This window comes from Lampetra planeri, chromosome 37 (assembly GCF_965212315.1).
Source record: "Lampetra planeri chromosome 37, kcLamPlan1.2.h2, whole genome shotgun sequence".
Classification (NCBI taxonomy): Eukaryota; Metazoa; Chordata; class Hyperoartia; order Petromyzontiformes; family Petromyzontidae; genus Lampetra; species Lampetra planeri.
Window position 1 is genome coordinate 9,780,730 of NC_136143.1, and position 17,685 is coordinate 9,798,414.

Sequence of the window (17,685 nt, forward strand, 5' to 3'; positions counted from 1 at the left end):
GATTACTATTCTAAGAAAATAGAAATAAACTAATGACGATTTTCCGGGTTCACGCCAAATCTGTGTTGGAAAACAACATTTAACGTTTTGAATCGTGTGCGTGTTTTAGTTTTATCCCAGCTCAGGAGTTGACCAAACTAGTGTTTGAAACAATATTTTTTTCACTTCTTGTAAAAAAAAATGGGGGGGGGGGGGCGGAAATATGTGGTGAACTTTTTATTTTATGTATATTTTTACATCCAATCCAACTGATTCCCAAACGCAAGCGACATTGATGGGAAGTGAGGCCCCCGGCCCGCATGCATTAATATTGTTGAGATTATTTTGCCTGTTATAAATGTCCAAATGCTGGGCCACTTTGTTGAAGCTATCGTTTCTGATAGCCAGGTCGCTTATGAAAAGTAAGTTTATTACACCTCAGTGGGCATTGCCTGGTAAGATGGGGATGGTTTAGTTTTATTTGTATTATCTTTTGGGGTGATGTTTACCTTTCTTGTACTTCGCACAACTTCCGTGTTTTTTTTGTTCCTGCTTGTTGTTGTGACGTTCTTACCCCGTGCCCCCTATTGGACGATTAGAAAAGAGCTTTCCAGCTCATCGGATTCCAAATAAATAAATAAATAGATATTCCGTTCCCGAGACCACGTGGGGGCCCTGCCCCGCAAACCCACGTGGGGGGGCGTTGGAGGCAAATGGCGGAATATGAAACGAAGCTGAACACGCGTGGTGCCCTGCAGGTGCCCTGAGAAAGAGGGGAGAGAGATGAGAGAGAGAGGAGAGAGGATAGAGAGATGAGAGAGGATAGATAGAGCGGCTGGGGGGAAGAGATCTCTTGCCCGTCGTTACGGGGAGGGCAAGACGAGGAAGTAGTCCGCCTTCCCGAGCCGAGGAAGGAAATTTCTCGCCACCTTCCCAGCAACCCCAATAATTGTGTGCGTGGTGGGTGGCGGGCAGCCTCAATAATTGTCCACCTCTTCGTGGGGCCCAACGTGGTACCTCTCAACAATGTCGTTACCATCAACAACAACACCACCATCATCACCACCACCAACAACAACATCACCACCGGCTCGAGTCTCCTGGCACGTGGCCCTCTACTCGGACGTGGAGAAGAGCGGCTACCTGACGAAGCGACGCAGCGGCCACCGCCGCTATTTCGTGCTGCGCGGGGCGGACGCCTCTGCCCGCCTCGAGTGTCACGACAGCCGGGAGAGCTGGCTGGGCAAGGGCCCTCCCGCCAAGGACGCCCGCGGTCCGCTGGCCCGCCTCGCTCGCTGGCCCCTCGTGAACCTGCACGGCCTCCGCCAGCGGCCGCGACGCGTGGTGCCTCTCTGCGGCCTCATGCACGTGGTCGAGCGGTCAGACGAGCGCTGCCCGCACGGCCTCGCGCTGCTCACCGACTCGGCGTACCTCGCCCTGGGGGCCCCCGACGAGGCCGAGCAACGCGCCTGGCTCTCGGCCCTGCGGGCCCTGGTGGCCGTCGACGGCACGAAGCTGGGAGGCCCGTGGGGAGGGGGGGCCCTGTCGGTCGCGCCAGGAGGCAGCGGCGGTCCTGGGACGCAGCAGCAGCGGCAGCAGCTGCTGCTGCTGGACGCGTGGCAGGGCGAGTTGCTGTCCCAAGATTTGGGGCTGGCCACGTTGCCCGCGGGGCCCTGCAGGGTCTTCTTCTACGCGGAGCACCTGCACTACGTGAGCCCGGCCAGAGGGCCGCGGACAGGTAGGGGTGTGGGGAGCGGTGGTGCTGCGGTTAGCACACCGCTGCGCTGTGAACTCGGGGCCACCCGAGTTCGGTTCCCGTTCACGGCCAACGCCGGCGACGATTCAGTCTGAGCCGGTCGTGGGCCTCCCCGAGGTCGACCTGGCCTCAAATGAGTACCTGGTGCTGTGTGTAGTAAACATCGCCACTGGGGAGACGAAAAGCGGCCGGGCGTGGTGCTGCCCCCCCCCCCCTCCTTCATAGGTGCTACTTGCTAATAGAACTTGTCCCAACAGTCTGTGAAGGCTACACGGTGGATCCTTGTCTTTGTTCGGCCGTATTGAAGGCGAGGCACAGGCTCGAGAAGAGATTGAGTGATGGGTGGGTGAATGGGTGGGTGACACGGGCTAGAGAAGAGATGGAGTGATGGGTGAGTGACACGGGCTAGAGGGGGGATGGAGTGATGGGTGAGTGGGTGGGTGAGTGGCACGGGCTAGAGAAGAGATGGAGTGATGGGTGAGTGAGTGAGTGAGTGGGTGACACGGGCTAGAGGGTGGGTGGAGTGATGGGTGAGTGGGTGGGTGAGTGACACGGGCTCGAGAAGAGATGGAGTGATGGGTGAAGGCTGATAACCGGGGGGTGGGTGGGGGGTTGAGGATCTTTGTCTTTGCACACCCACGTGAATGGTCTCGCCCAGCATGACCCACGTTGCCCTGTGGCGGGGGAAACCATTCGCTCGCGAGCGGTCCGAGCTCGCGAAGCCATCGGGGTGCGCAGGCGGTGCAACTGCACTTGGGCTCGGCGAGGTCCAGGCCACGAAGACGTGGGCAGGAGATGGAGGGGGGGGGCAGGAATGTCTCCCCCCCCCCCCCCCCCCCCTAGCACACGTGTGTAATGCGATGTTTATAAACGTGAAATGCGAATTATCTATATGAACGGCCCGGCGTTGTTTGTCCATCAACTAAATTATCAGAGGCTTTCAGAAGGACTGCGTCAAAGAGTTATAGAAAGTGGGGACCCCCCCGCTCCCTCCAGATGTGGGGATAAAAAGTTGATCCAACAGGCTTCCAACAATTGTCGATGCCCCCCCCCCTCCAAAAAGTATTTTTTTGTAGGCATATACACCTACACACCCTACATACAATAATCAGCAGTATATATTATAGAGTCATATACACCTGCACACCCTACATACAATAGAGTCCACAGTATCTACTGACTAGATACACCTACAACACCCTTCACACTATAGAGTCAGTAAAATCTACTATGGAGTCAGTAAAATCGACTATGGAGTCAATAGTATCTACTATAGTCAGGCCGTCGAAATTCTGGCAGCCTAAATGTTACATTTAGGCCAATGAAGTCCACCCCGGGTTTAAGGGAAGTCTATCCCAGGGGCGGTGCGGTGGCGAGATGTTAACTCGTCTGGTATACAGGAGGAGGTCGTGGGTTAGGTGCCGACCTTGACGCCTGCTGTATATTTGGAGTTTGCGTGTCTCTCTCCCTGTGGTCACGTGGATTTTTCTCCGTCCTCCGGGTTTTCCCCTCCACATTTAGCGCATTTAGAGTATTTGGCTGCTATAAGTTTTCACTTGAACTGCTTCGTTGAGCTATGAATTGTGATGGGTCGCTTCTGAAAAAGAGCTACATAGCTCAGTGGACCTTGGCTGTTAAAATAAAAATAGTTTTTAGTGTTATGGAGTTAAAGAACTCAAACATAGGTAAATCGATTCTTAATTGATGACCCATGAATCCTGACCGCCCTTCGGACCGTGACCCTGGCTGCTGTAGACAAAGCATGGATCTGTGAATTAATCTGAATCTACATTTAGACTTGAGGAGGAATCCGATCAGCTGTGAAGATTTTTTTTCCACATGTCCAGTTGAGGTGGGTCAGCAAGTTACAACAACAAGCAATACACAAAAACACAATCGGAGTGCAAAATAGAGAACTAAGATAACCAAGTTACTCGTAAATAAATCTCAAAGTAAGTTGTCGAATGCAGCGAGGCGTGTGGCTGTGTGTTGCAGATGCCGCCAGGGTGATCATCAGCCTGTTTTGTATCAAGTACTTTGGTCACAGCGATGACTGCTTCTTCATCACCTTGGGCAATTCCTCGGATCTGGGACCAGGACAGATCTGGATGAGGGTATGTAATCGATTTATATTTGTGTGTTATCACCACCAACATCATCATCATCATCAGCCGGATCAAGGTGTCGCCTCACTATGTCATCCGCCCCCACGTGGTCCTGTGATGCCACTCTCAACTTCACTCCTGCACGTGAAGCGATTGACTCGCTCGATCTCTTGCGGTTGACGTACTCTGGGGCCGCGTTCTTTCCCCATCGGCTGTCTTCTCTTCTGGCGACGTGTCCTCCCGCCCCAGCACACTTTTCTTAACCAACAGCTCGAAACATTCGTCCAATAATAAAAAAGGAAATGCAGTAGTCCCACCCCCCTGGCATGTAGCCCCACCCCCTATCGTGTAGCTCCACCCCCTGGCATGTAGCCCCACCCCCTATCGTGTAGCTCCACCCCCTGGCGTGTAGCCCCACCCCCTATCGTGTAGCCCCACCCCCCTGGCGAGTAGCCCCCACCCCCCTGGCGTGTAGCCCCACCCCCCTGGCGTGTAGCCCCACCCCCCTGGCGTGTAGCCCCACCCCCTGGCGTGTAGCCCCACCCCCTATCATAGCTCCACCCCCCTGGTGTGTAGCTCCACCCCCTATCATAGCGCCACCCTCCGTCGTGTAGCTCCACCCTCCGTCGTGTAGCTCCACCCCCTGACGAGTAGCTCCACCCCCCCCGTTGTGTAGCTCCACCCCCCCGCCCTGTAGCTCCACCCCCCCGTCCTGTAGCTCCACCCATGCAATCCTGGCGTGTCAACTAACGCATGGCCACCAATTACGTTTGAAAGTCCTTTTTGGCCCTCGGCAAAGCAAGGGTTCTGCACTCGTGCTGCGGGCCAAGAAAGTCCGCCGTCGGCGCGAAGGCGTTGGCAGCCGTGCGGGGCAGTGCGAGTGCGTCTGTCGGTGACGGCTGCACGACGCACGCGGATAACACCCGGTTGCTAAGTCTCCTATATTCTTGGTTCTTTCGGTAAAGTCGCGTTAGAAAGGAAATAATAAAATAATATAAATATTAAAAATAAAAATTCTCACGACGTTTCGACTGCAAGGTGTGAAATCCACAGCAAGAACCAAGAATATGAATCCCTGCGGTCACGAAAGCTTTAAATCAAAATGCGAAGTCTCCGTCGCCCCCGTTGTTGCCGTCGTGTGGGCGCTGCGAGATGCAGGTGGAGGATGATACCATGGCGACGGCGATCCATCACAACCTCCTGCTGGCCGTGGAGGAGCTGTCGCTGTGCCGGATGTGGAGCCGGCCGCAGCCCCCGCGGCCCAAGCTCTGCTCGTCGGCGTCGACGGCGCGGAGACGTCTCGACAGCTCCGAGCTCGGCGGGCACGCCCTGCCGCAGCGTGCGCCGCAAGAGCTGCCTGGCGCGTAACCGTCGTTTGCCCGCCCGCCCGAGCTACCGCGCGAGTGGCGGTAGCGCTGGCCCTAGCCCCGCCGCTGACCAGTGTGGTGAAGTATGGTTCAACGACCCTCATTGCGGACACGGTGTGGAGAGGCCCTCATCCTGTAGTGTATTTTCCGATTACTCTACCAAAAATAGATCCGTACAGTTGTTTTAATATATTTGCACGACTCGAGATTTTCTGGGTGAAGGGCACTATTCATTAATATTATTAATTGATATTTATTGTCCTGAGACGGTTACATTTCCACATTATTACGATCAGAGTCCAGTCCCTCCTCATAACTATAACTCGGTTTATGAACCGCAATTGATGATGACAGACCCCAAGTAGATCTGCCCCCCCCCCACCCCCGACTAGGATTTGAACTCGCAAACTTCCAATTGACCACGGTGCCACTCGCCAGTTTTAATTTTACGAGAACACTCGCTGGACTTTTCCGATTTCAATTATTCTTCCGGACTTTTATTATTCTAGCAATGCCAGGGAACTCGCGGTGATTGAACACACGCTGCGGAAACTGGTGCAGTGATGCCTCCCCTCATTGTCTCCTTAGGCTTTCTGAAAGAAAATGTCACTGCTCTTAACTTTACCACGCCGGTCAGTGTGGTTTATGTAGATCTCCCAAGATCAAGAGCGTTTAAAATGAAGCCAGGTCAGGTGACATGCCTATTTTGACTTCCTGTATCTTGTCCTGATGATGTTTTTGACGTAGTTTCGAACGAATCGTCCATATCTAATTGCTAAACTTGGTTGTGAAGATCGTTCTTCGACTCGCCCGGGGGGACCTTAAGCGATAATTTGCACAACGTTAAATGCTTATACATCACTTAACAATATAGTTTGGTTGTGTCGCGTGGTGCAGTGTCTTTGACGACACGAATTGGCCCGGATATTTACGTGGCATAACCCAAAAATCATAAACTATAAGATTATCTGCGTAAAGGTGCACGTGAAGTGAATAATATGTTTTGGTTGTAACCAAACAAACGCTGCTAATTCCACAAACAATTTGTCGTTGTGCCCCGTGTGTAGACGGACGAGCGGACTGTCCGTGCGTGGAAGTGGACTTGGTGGCTGCACTCTGCGTCGGCAGCAGAGCCGGCCCCTCTCCCTGCGCTCCCTTCTCACCGTGCGAGGCCGCGGCTCCCTCTGTTCCTCAGTCCGGCTACCTCACTTATGACGCCGCGAGTGAAGGTCGTCCCTCCAGCACGGCCTTCTTCCGGAAGCGGTTCCACAACAGCGAGCAAGGCCCCAGCGACAAATCACCGCCGCCGTCTCGGGCGCGCGTCGGCAGCAAGGCGTCGGCAGAGCGAGCGGGGCGAGCCGCCAAAGCCTCTTCGGCCTATTTCTCGGTGAATACCGTGAGCATGGCGGAGGCGGCTGCGGAACCGGTCCGGGTCGGGCATTGCTCCCCGACGGCGCCGCCGCCAAGTTTTTGGAGAGCCGGCGCGACCGCCGTTCGACAATATTGGAGCCATCGCCGCACCACCGTGACGCCCCGCGGGGAACCACGGGGGGGCAGCGCCGCCACGACGACCCACGAAGCCGGCCACCCTCCATCGCCGCCCGTCGCCCGCCAGGGCCAGTACATGCTGATGCGGCACGCGGACGCGAGACGCCACCAGGCCGCGTTTTGCCAGCGGTGCGCGGCAGGCAGTTTCTCTGACGGGCGAATGAGCGATGCCGAGGGCACGGCGGAAACGACGTGGGGCGACGTCGCTGTGGCGCGCCGCAGCGCCCGGCGACCAAGGCCGTGCGACGCGTACGACACGCTCCCGCGTCGCCCAACGGCGGCCCTCCTCCCGCTGCCCAGCATCTACATGTTCATGGCTCCCGGAGTCTCCCGTGTTCGGCGCGGCGATCGCCGGCCCAGCTTGTTGTCCAGCTCCAGTGCGGAGACGGAGTTGGACGCCCCCGGAAGACGTTCCTCCTCCTCGTCCTCGTCCTCCTCCTCTTCCATCCCCTCGTCCTCCCCGGCGAGTTACGGCGCCGCGTCCCCTTCGAGCGCCGCGCTGGCGCCGCGATGCCGCGGAAGTGCGGAGACGGCGTCGCGCGACCGGGGCGCGAGCGAGCGCGGCGATGGGGGGGGGGGGCGGCAGGGCGTGCGGTCACTCGTGCCGCTCGACCGATGAGCCAGACGAGCGCTCCCTGGCGCACGTGTCTCGCTAACTTTGCGCGTCCCCTCTCCTACACCCGACGGTTTCAATCGGCGAGGGCTCTGGCCGGTTTCACCGGTGGAGAGAAGGGACTTTCATCGATTTGAGGTGCCCCGCAGGTCTCTACGCGGCCGCTCGGTAGGCAAGCGCCGAGGGGGCGCGTCGAGGTTGGGCCGCGCGTTGAGCGGTTTCCTCTCTGTAGCCTCGTGGCGATCCGGTCCTGGTGGTTCGGCGTTGGAGCAAGCGGCTCTCAGTCGGAAGAAAGCGGGAGTTCAAATCCTGGTCGGGTTGTCGATTCGGTCTTATCGTCTCTCCTGGGTCGAATGAATGAGTACTACTTTATGTGCAAGTCAACGACGATAGGCTCACCCGTTGGGTTTTCCCCGATCGCTGTGATCAAAGCGAATGCACGGGCAGAACTTGTCGTGATCGCGTGCCGGCACGGACGCACAGACACGAATATAGTCGTCAATAAGACACAAATCCTCACCGTTAGCTTGACCATCTTGGTCAACCACTCGCAGTACCTATAACCACAATACTATCCAAGCAGCCATTGGCCCCTACGCCGAACTGCATTTGCCAACCAGACCCTAACCCACACCCGCAGTAGCTAACCAAACACTAACCCCCAACCCCTGACCTCCCAAACGAGCCAACTAGACCCTAATACTAACCTCATTATCCACCCAGCGACTGTCCAGCACAGGCCCAGCACCCTAACCATACCCCCACCTCTCTTGCTTCTCCGAGGACATTTATAATTTCTGTTTTCAAGTTTTGTGCCCACGGCACCGCCGATCGATGGGAAAACTCGCCAAGAGACTTTTGTAGTCCCGTGTATTGTTTCAAGATGTATTTCTCTTTTTTTTACTCCGCCTCTGATTTAGCTAGGAAAAGGGAATAACTAGCTGGCCTAGGTATTGAGTTTATGTATTTTGTTGCAATGAAATGTACTTTGCAAGGCTTTTGTTTTTGTTGCTAAAGTGGAGAATTTAATTTCGTGACGTGGGCTCGTTCCTCCCGGTGGCTCTCGCGTTCCTGTAAATGGTGCGAATGAGTAATATTTTTTTTATTTTTTTGGAAAACTTCACAATAAACGTTCCTGAATTGCAAAATATGTCTGCGTTTGTTTGTATCCCTGTAACACATTACAGCGCTTGCGTCAATCTGCTGCTGTGTGGGGCGCAGTGTGATTTAAAATCGTAAAATTACCTCGGCAAACTACCGTGGGGTGAGGCAAACCGTTATCCAGCAGTCGATTAACAGAAGGGATGTACATATACAATGGCGACACTTTTTGTCGTGTGCTGTGATGTGTGTTTTTTTATTAAACGGGTATCGGGTACCCGATTGCGACCTCTGGGATGAAGCCATGTTGCAGGCGCGGGTGGTTTGATTCTAGGAAATTGAATTGTGAGAAGAGACAAAACGTTGGGAAATGAGTGACAAACGGTGACTCACCAGTGACTCACGGCCTACCCGTACCCAGCCGCACCAGGGTCGCAAACGGTTACCCGTACCCGGCCGGGTACGGGTAGCCGGGTATCGGGTAGGGTACGGGTATCGGGTACCCGGTTGCGACCTCTGCAGTTGAACCCCCCCCGGTCTGTCATCTTCACGGCAGCCACGAGAGGGCGCAACTTGCATCCACTTGTGGAGCAACCGACAACGCCGACATGCCACGTGCGCCAACAGGGATCGTGTCAAGTGAAACGACGACGACGGCGACCCACGGGCAAGTGCCGGGCGTCTTTCGCGCACCACACGTGGCCGACCGCGCTTATCGAAGGTGCTGGAAACGCCATCGCCTCGGCCACGGCCTAAAACGCTGCCGTGCCATTTTTAAATCCTTTATATTAAGTTAGCTTGCTTGCTTGCGCGCTTACGACCGTGCAAATCTTTCGGTCGTTTTTTATTTAAATCCTTTATATTAAGTTCGCTTGCTTGCGCGCTTACGACCGTGCAAATCTTTCGGTCGTTTTTTAACACACTTCCCGTGATCCAATCGAGCTGACATTTTCCACACAGACTCGTTGTGCGTGACAATTAATTTTCGTGAAAAATTTTTTCCTAAATTTTACACTTTTTAGGGAAAAAAAATTATATGTAATTACCAATTGCTTAATGGTGGCAAGCAATCATCTGACCCATAGGTGGCAGCCATCTCAAGCCAGAGGACGAGAGGACTCTAGCCGCCCGTTTCAAAGACCAATGTGGGCTGGGTTGTGGCCCATTGAACACGTACTGCAATTTATTGTCTTGCTCTTTGTAATTCTTACTCAAGAAAAACAGAAATGAATAATAAAATAAAACCGATGCCACGCATATAAAGGATTTATAGTGAAAAACTTAGTTTTTACGGGTTAATGTTTTAACTTTCACATTTTCACCGAACGTTTCGAGGAGCGGCGGGTCTCTCGCTCTCGGCACCGTGTCACGAGAAGGAGATACTTTTTTTAAAACTTTGGGGCCGTCCATAAATGACGTCACGCGATTTTGGACGATTTTTGACCCCCCATTCCACCTCGTCACACGGCGTCACAAGAAGTCAGACCCCCCCTAAAATATAACGTCACAAAGCTCTGCCCCCCCCCCCCCAAAATAAAACATGCTTCAAAACCGCTTTAAACTATTGTCATTGTAGTGCGTATTTAATGTGGCGCTGCACTCTGATGTTGTAGGAGAAAACATTTATTAAAAAGTCTATTTATTTAAGCAGAACGTGTTGCCTATAATTATTTAAAGTTGCGCATTTTGATGTGACGTCACATTTCTCAACCCCCCCCCCCCCCTCGTCACACATCGTCACAAATGTCTGACCCCCCCACCCCCCCTAGGTGCGTGACGTCATTTATGGACGGCCCCTTTCGTTCAACGATTAACAAAAGCAGTCCCGTAAACACGACAACGTGCGTGTTTGTGTTGTATTCATTAGGGTGACCAAGATGTGACCGTTCTTAACTCACCACCCTTGAAACACCCCTCCCCCGCTATGAATCACACGCCAAGCAGCCTGGACTCGAACCCAGGTGTCTCCCGTGGTGCCATCTCGGCCCACCGACCATCTGACCCCACGGGACCACCTCCAACCACAACCATCACGGTCTCGCCGTGCCTCCGCTCGTGCCGAGCTTGCACGCCTTCTTCACGTGGTCCTTGCCCGGGCCCTGCACCGGAGCGCCGCACAGCGGATTGTCGTGCAGGATGAGGATGAACATCCGCTCGACGAGTGCTCGCGCGATCCCCTGGGGCACGGCGCTCAGCTCGTTGTGCGACAAGTCGAGAAAGACGGGCACCTTGACACCCAACTCGTTCACGGCCAGGAGTCCGTCGGGGAGCTCGGAGAGGCGGTTGCCGTTCAGGTGGAGCTCCTCCAGGGAGGCGAGACCCTGCAGCAGCTGCTCGGGCAACCTCTGCAGAGAGTTTCCCTCCAAGCGCACCCCTGAAAGAGGCCAGACACACGGGGGAATTCGCCTCGGCGTGAATGGTGGTGGCCTGCATGTGATACCCGAGTTCCATTCCCGCTCACGATCAACACCGGTGACGATTGTCTTAACCAGTCCTGGGCTTCCCCTAGGTCGACTTGGCCTCAAATGAGTACCTGGTGCGGTGTGTAAACATTGCCACTGGGGAGACAAAGGCAGTCGGAGGTTGTGCTGGCCAATCACCCCCTCGTGTGGCGTGCCGGCCTTTATAGGTGCTCGCTTACAGCACTTGCCCCTCCAGTCTGTCGAGGCTACACGGGGGATCTTTGTGTGCGCGTGTGTGGGGGAGCGGTGGTGCAGTGGTTAGCGCTATGCTGCGTTAGGAACCCGGTGGCCCGAGTTCGATTCCCGCTCACGGCCATCACTGGTAACGATTATATCTGAACCGCTCCTGGGCCTCCCCTAGGTCGACTCGGCCCCAAATGAGTACCTGGTGCGGTGTGTAGTAAACATCGCCACTGGGGAGACAAAGGCGGGCGGGCGTGGTGCAGGCCACCCACCCGTTCGTGTGGCGTTCCGTGCTCGCTAATAGCACTTGCCCCAACAGTATTTTAAGGCCATATGGGGGATCTTTGTCTTTGTGTGCACAGCCGCCCCCCCACCCCCCCAAGCTGTCTTGTAAAGCTAATAATGCTGCAGTAGTAGTCAAGGGTAGAGGTTCAGCCCTGCAATGCATTGCTCAGACCACTGCTGGTGGAATAAGCCTCCACTAAAATCTAGATTTGAAGTTTTTTCTATCTCTCCTCACTTGCTCCTCCGCCCTCTCTTACCTACATAGCCTCTTGTCACGGCTTCCCTTTTGCCCACTTCAGCAATTGTTTCTTGCTGTGGTTGTCCCACCTGATGACGGACGCTTGTGTTGCGCCCGAAACGTCGTGATCTAATTTATTTTATTGTATACCTACGTGACTTTACCGAAAGAACCAAAGAGTAAGCCTCCACTAGACGGAGCTCCAGAAAGCCCCCTCACCTACCCCCCCTACCCTCCCCTGCCAAAAGGGTTTCCTTTCTTTTTGAATGGGAAGTACGAACACCGCAGAAAGTGCTGTGATCTTCATGCACGCGCGCATCGATGTTGACCTTTGAGCTTCGCGTTCTCCACGAATATGTCGGCCGTGATTTCCTGGATGGAGTTGTTGGCCAGGTAAAGCCACTCGAGGTTCTTCACGCCGCACAGCAGCCCTTGGGCCACGGCGCTCAGGTTGTTGTGAGCCAGGTCCAGTCGAGTGAGGTTCCTCAGTCCGTCGAACGCCTGGCTCGGCACCGACGAGATCGCGTTGAATGCCAGCGACAGGCTCTCGAGGCTCGCCAGCGGCCGGAACACGGCAACGTCGATCGCCCGGATGAAGTTGCCGTTGAGACGGAGGTCCTTGAGGGCGCTCAAGGCGGCAAAGTGCACGCGGCTCACGGACCCGAGACGATTGTACGACAGGTCGAGCGTTTCCAGCTGGCGTAGCGAGCCGAAGACCGTGCCGGGCAGCGCGGCGAGGTTGTTGCCGGAGAGGAAGAGCGTGTCGAGGTTGCCGAGATCTTCAAAAATCCCCGGCGGCAGGGAGGCGACGGCGTTGTTGGAGAGGTCCAGGTAGCCGAGCGCGGCGGCGCCCGCGAACAGCGAGCCGGGCAGCTCGGCCAGGCTGTTGTTGGACAGGTCCGCCCAGCGGAGTCGTTTGAGGGGCACGAGCAGTCCGGCGGGCAGGCCGCCCGCCACCCGGTTGCCGGAGAAGTGGAGCAGGGCGAGGTGGGGCAGGTTACCGAACGAGTCGTGGGCCAGCCGCAGGGCCGCCCGGTTGTCGGCGATCTCCAGGTAGTCGAGGGGGTGCGACCAGCAGGGAAAGGTCAGCGCCCCCGTGAGCAGCGAGCCCCTGACGACCAGCATGTCGGTGTTGTCCGGCAACGTGGCCGGCAGCGAGGTGAGGGCCTCTCCGTGGCAGCTCACCAGGTGCTTGGAGCGGCTGCACGTGCACCCGGGCGGACAGGAGATGGTTTGGCCGAGCGAGGGCGACGCAGCTGCCGCGGCGAGGACGACGAGGAGGAGGAGGATCTCTCGTCGACTGGCCATGCTCCCTCTTGACCGTGCACACCGCAGTGCTACGGAGGGGAAGAAGCGTTGGGGGGGGGCGGGTGATGAGAGTGTACATCAACGGCGGCCGTGTGGCGAGAAAGCTCCGCTCGGTTTAACACCGGTGGGCTGAAGTCGTCACTAATTGGCGTTTTGTTTTACGCGACAAATCCCTTATTAATTGGCTGTGACGGGTGGTGGAGGGTTACTTACGCGATCTAACCCAAAAACCTTTATCATGAATAATATTGGTCGCGAAAGCCTACGTGTTAAACGTAGTAGGAGGCTTTCGCGAACAATATTCATAATATAGGTTTTTTTTGGGGTTAGATTGCGTAAATACAAATGTGTCGTTAAACCCGCCACCACCCGACACAGCCAACTAGTAACAGGGTTTGTCACGTAAACAGAACGTGCCAATTCGTTGCTCGTCCAGCACTACACCGGTGTGTTGGAGAGCAAATCTACAACATTTACAATCCACTCAGAATCACTGTGGCCTTAAAAAAGGAAAATAATTATAATGGGTGACGTTTCGGGCAATGGGCCATCTTCAATCGCACGTCGAGAGGTCTGAGAGATGGGAGGAAATAAAGATTTGGAAGACTGCAACTATGCAGTCCATCTGGCCCTGAGAAGAATTAAGATGTTGAAATGTTTTCCAGTTGACCAGCATTACATTGGCACGTGAACAGCTACGCATGTGTAAGGTATAACGCGTAACCAATACGTGCGCTTCGACAACATTCGCACTCAAAGTTGTTTTCAAAATGTTTTTCCGGCACATGGCATTGCCTGCGAGCCGTGTCGGTGATCTTATCGGCGAGAGGGAGCGGAGTGGCTCGGACCTAAGGGATGATTCCCGTGAACGATCTCAAATGCAGCACGTGGCTAGCGATTCAATGTAGACGATTTAAAAAAACAACTATTAAATTTTTTAAGTAAATGTATATATCAGAGTCCGCTACCTGCTACGTACGCAAACGGCTTGGTGTGTGTTTAATAGTATTAGCTCAACACATTCCTCAATAACACTGCCTTTAAAATAAACATTGATTTGCGCTGCTATGCTGAAGGGCTATTGCCTTAAAATGATAAACTTATAACTACAATCTTGACTTAAAGCTTTCGTGACTGCAGGAATTCATATTGTTTGGGTCTTTCGGTAAAGTCACGTAGATAGAGGAAAAACAATATTATTTTATTATTTATAAAAATATAATTTTATTATTTTCATTTTATTATTTTAATTTTAATAATAAAAATGTTTTAGTTTTTAATAATAAAAAAAATCTATCTACGTTACTTTACCGAAAGACCCAAAGAGTATATAACTACAATTTTCAGTATATCATTTTATTATAAATATATCATTGTAATGCCGCCACTGTTATTGACGATGGCGTTGAGTGCTGCTGCTGTTGTTGTTATTCTTAGGTTTTTTCGGTAAAGTCATGTAGGTAAAAAGTTAATAAAAGTTGTTGTTGTGTTTGTGTGCCACTGCCAGTGAAGTTACCACCAATTGACTCGTTTCATTTTCACTCAGTCGGGATGGTGACATTTTGTCCTTGAGCTGAACAAACACAGCCTCACACACAGACAAAGATCCCCCGTATAGCCTGAACAGACTGTAGGGGCAAGTTCTGTTAGCAAGTAGCGCCTATGAAGGCTGGAACGGCACACGATGGGGGTGAGTGGCCAGCACCACTCCCGGCCGCCTTTGTCTCCCCAGTGGCGATGTTTCTCTACACACCGTCCGTAACGCAGCGCGCTCACCACTGCGCCACGAACACCCCCACACAGCCACACCAACACTCGCACACTCAACGAAAATACTCACCCACTCACACCAACACTCACACGCTCAGTTACTATGACTCACACACTCTCTAACACTCACCCACTCACACACTCTCTAACACCCAATCACACTAACACTCACCCACTCACACCAACACTCACACACTCTCTAACACTCACCCACTCACACCAACACTCACACACTCTCTAACACTCACCCACTCACACCAACACTCACACACTCACACCAACACTCACACACTCTCTAACACTCACCCACTCACACACTCTCTAACACCCAATCACATTAACACTCACCCACTCACACCAACACTCACACACTCTCTAACACTCACCCACTCACACCAACACTCACACACTCTCTAACACTCACCAACTCACACCAACCCCCAACACTCTCTCACAACTCACCCGCTCACACCAACACTCGCACACTCAACGAAAACACTCACCTACTCACCAACTCACACCAACACTCACACACTCTCTAACACTCACCCACTCACACCAACACTCACACACTCTCTAACACCCAATCACACTAACATTCACCAACACTCACACCAACCCCCAACAATCTCTCACAACTCACCCACTCACACAAACACTGACGCACTCTAACACTCACCCACTCACACCAACACTCACACACTCTCTAACACCCAATCACACTAACACTTACCAACTCACACCAACACTCACACACTCTCTAACACTCACCCACTCACCAACACTCACACACTTTCTAACACCCACTCACACTAACACTCAACGAAAATACTCACCAACTCACACCAACACTCACACACTCTCTAACACCCAATCACACTAACACTCACCCACTCACCAACACTCACACACTTTCACCCCTGTGCTGTTCCACAGCGGGACTCACCAGGTAAGTCACTCTGCTCCCAAAGGAACCGATCAGAAGAAGAAGCAGCAGCAGCGGCAGCAGAGAGGAACCTCCCGCCCAGATAAACCCCCGTGTGCCTTGTGAGTCGGACCAGTGGTTGCACATTAATCCGAGAGACTCCCATCCCACACATTCCGGGAAGCGGTGTGTGCCATGCGCGTCTCGCTGTTTGCCGTGTGCGTGTGTTGTGTGGGTTTTTTTTTTTATAAAAAAAAAAGAAACCCCGATACGACGTGCAAACAAAAGTGGGTCCCAGCGATAGTCCAGCTCGGCCTTGCCACGCAACGCAGAGTTGGTGAAAAGGTTGGCCTCGTTGTGGTCAATACAAGTAAACAACATTTAAGTAAACAATATCAATGAGACAAAACGCCTCCTTCCCATATCTGTCCATCCAACAACAACAAAAATACAAGAACTGCACCTTTTTTTGTTTACACATCCGATCAGCCTTCTTCTGGGCCAGTTTGGTGTTTTAACAACTTCACACCTGTTTTGTTGCCAGATAAAAGGGGAAAAACCTATTCTCAGACTTTACATATTTTTAAAATGGTTAGCACTAGACAAAAAGCGATTTAGAACTCTGAGGCTGATCCGGTCCAGAGTTAAACTTATCAACCTCTGGGCAGGGGGTCCAGACACTCCAAATGTTGATGTTTTTTAAATCCTTTATATTAAGTTCGCTTGCTTGCTTACGACCGTGCAAATCTTTCGGTCGTTTTTTAACCCACTTCCCGTGATCCAATCGAGCTGACATTTTCCACACAGACTCGTTGTGCGTGACAATTAATGTTCGTGAAATTTTTTTTCCAAAATTTTACATTTTTTAGGAAAAAATGTTTTCTATTTAATTACCAATTGCTTAATGGTGGCAGGCAATCATCTGACCCATAGGTGGCAGCCATCTCAAGCCAGAGGACGAGAGGACCCTAGCCGCCACGCATATAAAGGATTTATAGTGAAAAACTTTGTTTTTACGGGTTATACTTGTTTATCTGGTAAAGAGACACACAGCATATTTCAGCTTTGGTCAAAGTACCGACACTTTGTACTGTTACGTTGAACAGGCTTGGTCAGCACCCCCTACACGGTTACACAACGTGTGCATTGGGAAACTAAACAACCAAAGGGAACGATTCGCCAGTTCGAGGTCACCCCCAGCCCAACTCCCACGTGACACGTTTGCCGCTTGCCTACAGCCCCTAATTGTTGGGCGCTTAAAATGGAAAATGCGGAGACGATATTTACATTTTTGTTTCCATTGGGAGGCCCTCGTGACCTACACAGCGTGGAGAGGCCTTCAACAAGCAGTGGCGGTCGAGAAGGGACGAACATGTGGACTGTACACACACACGCCCTACATATTTGATACACGTGTGTGCGCGCACGGTACCACAATTGTCTTCAGTAGGAAAAGACAAGCGGTTGTTTTTTTTTCGTTCGGAATATTGCAATACTGCGACGTGATTAAACACTCCAGCTACCTACAATTTAGATTCTGTGGTTCTCGCTACGATTGTGAAGGTGAAGGGAGACGAGTTGAATATACGAGCCGAGAGTGTTGGCGCACACCTGTAATCCATCGCACACCTGGCCGGTGAGGTGGTAGTACTGCGCAGCACGTGGCCTTCGGAAGATTGATCCCCTGCGTCCAGGTACCGAAACCTCTTCCCCCCCCCCCCCCCCCCATGAATGGAAATGGTCAAACATCCAAAGGCAGGACCCTCCTGAAGCCATGGGACTTAGTGCAGCTTTCCCGGGAGGAATAATCGGCGTGATATTCAGTTCCCAAAGATGAACCCCTCAAAAATCCCAGACGCGAACCTTTGGAGGATGAGATTAAAAAAACCGTTCGAATAAAAAATTTGGGGGACCCCATTGCCTACATTTTTTTCCCCCAATTTCAAAATAATTTCTTGTGTGCATTGAGCACCCTTTGACACAAAGGGCATTCCCCAAGCCATGCAGATCATGGCATGGGGAGACCCCTCATCCAGCAGTGGATT

At 53.0% G+C, this 17,685-nt stretch overlaps 2 protein-coding genes across 2 annotated transcripts; one reads left to right on the top strand and one right to left on the bottom strand.

The window, feature by feature from the left end:
- LOC144731067 (uncharacterized) lies at positions 1-8,518 on the top strand. The gene is made up of 4 exons (XM_078612063.1): positions 1-1,717; positions 3,731-3,849; positions 4,999-5,200; positions 6,275-8,518. The coding sequence occupies exons 1-4, from the start codon at positions 1,006-1,008 to the stop codon at positions 7,372-7,374; spliced, it is 2,133 nt and encodes a 710-aa protein (XP_078468189.1). The 5' UTR covers positions 1-1,005; the 3' UTR covers positions 7,375-8,518.
- A 1,717-nt stretch (positions 8,519-10,235) lies between these two features.
- Positions 10,236-15,877, bottom strand: LOC144731065 (uncharacterized). Its single transcript, XM_078612060.1, has 3 exons — positions 15,662-15,877; positions 11,967-12,974; positions 10,236-10,843 (listed from the first exon to the last, which is right to left on the bottom strand). Exons 1-3 carry the CDS (start codon positions 15,813-15,815, stop codon positions 10,500-10,502), a joined length of 1,506 nt encoding a protein of 501 aa, XP_078468186.1. The 5' UTR covers positions 15,816-15,877; the 3' UTR covers positions 10,236-10,499.
- Between the last annotated feature and the right edge of the window lie 1,808 nt (positions 15,878-17,685).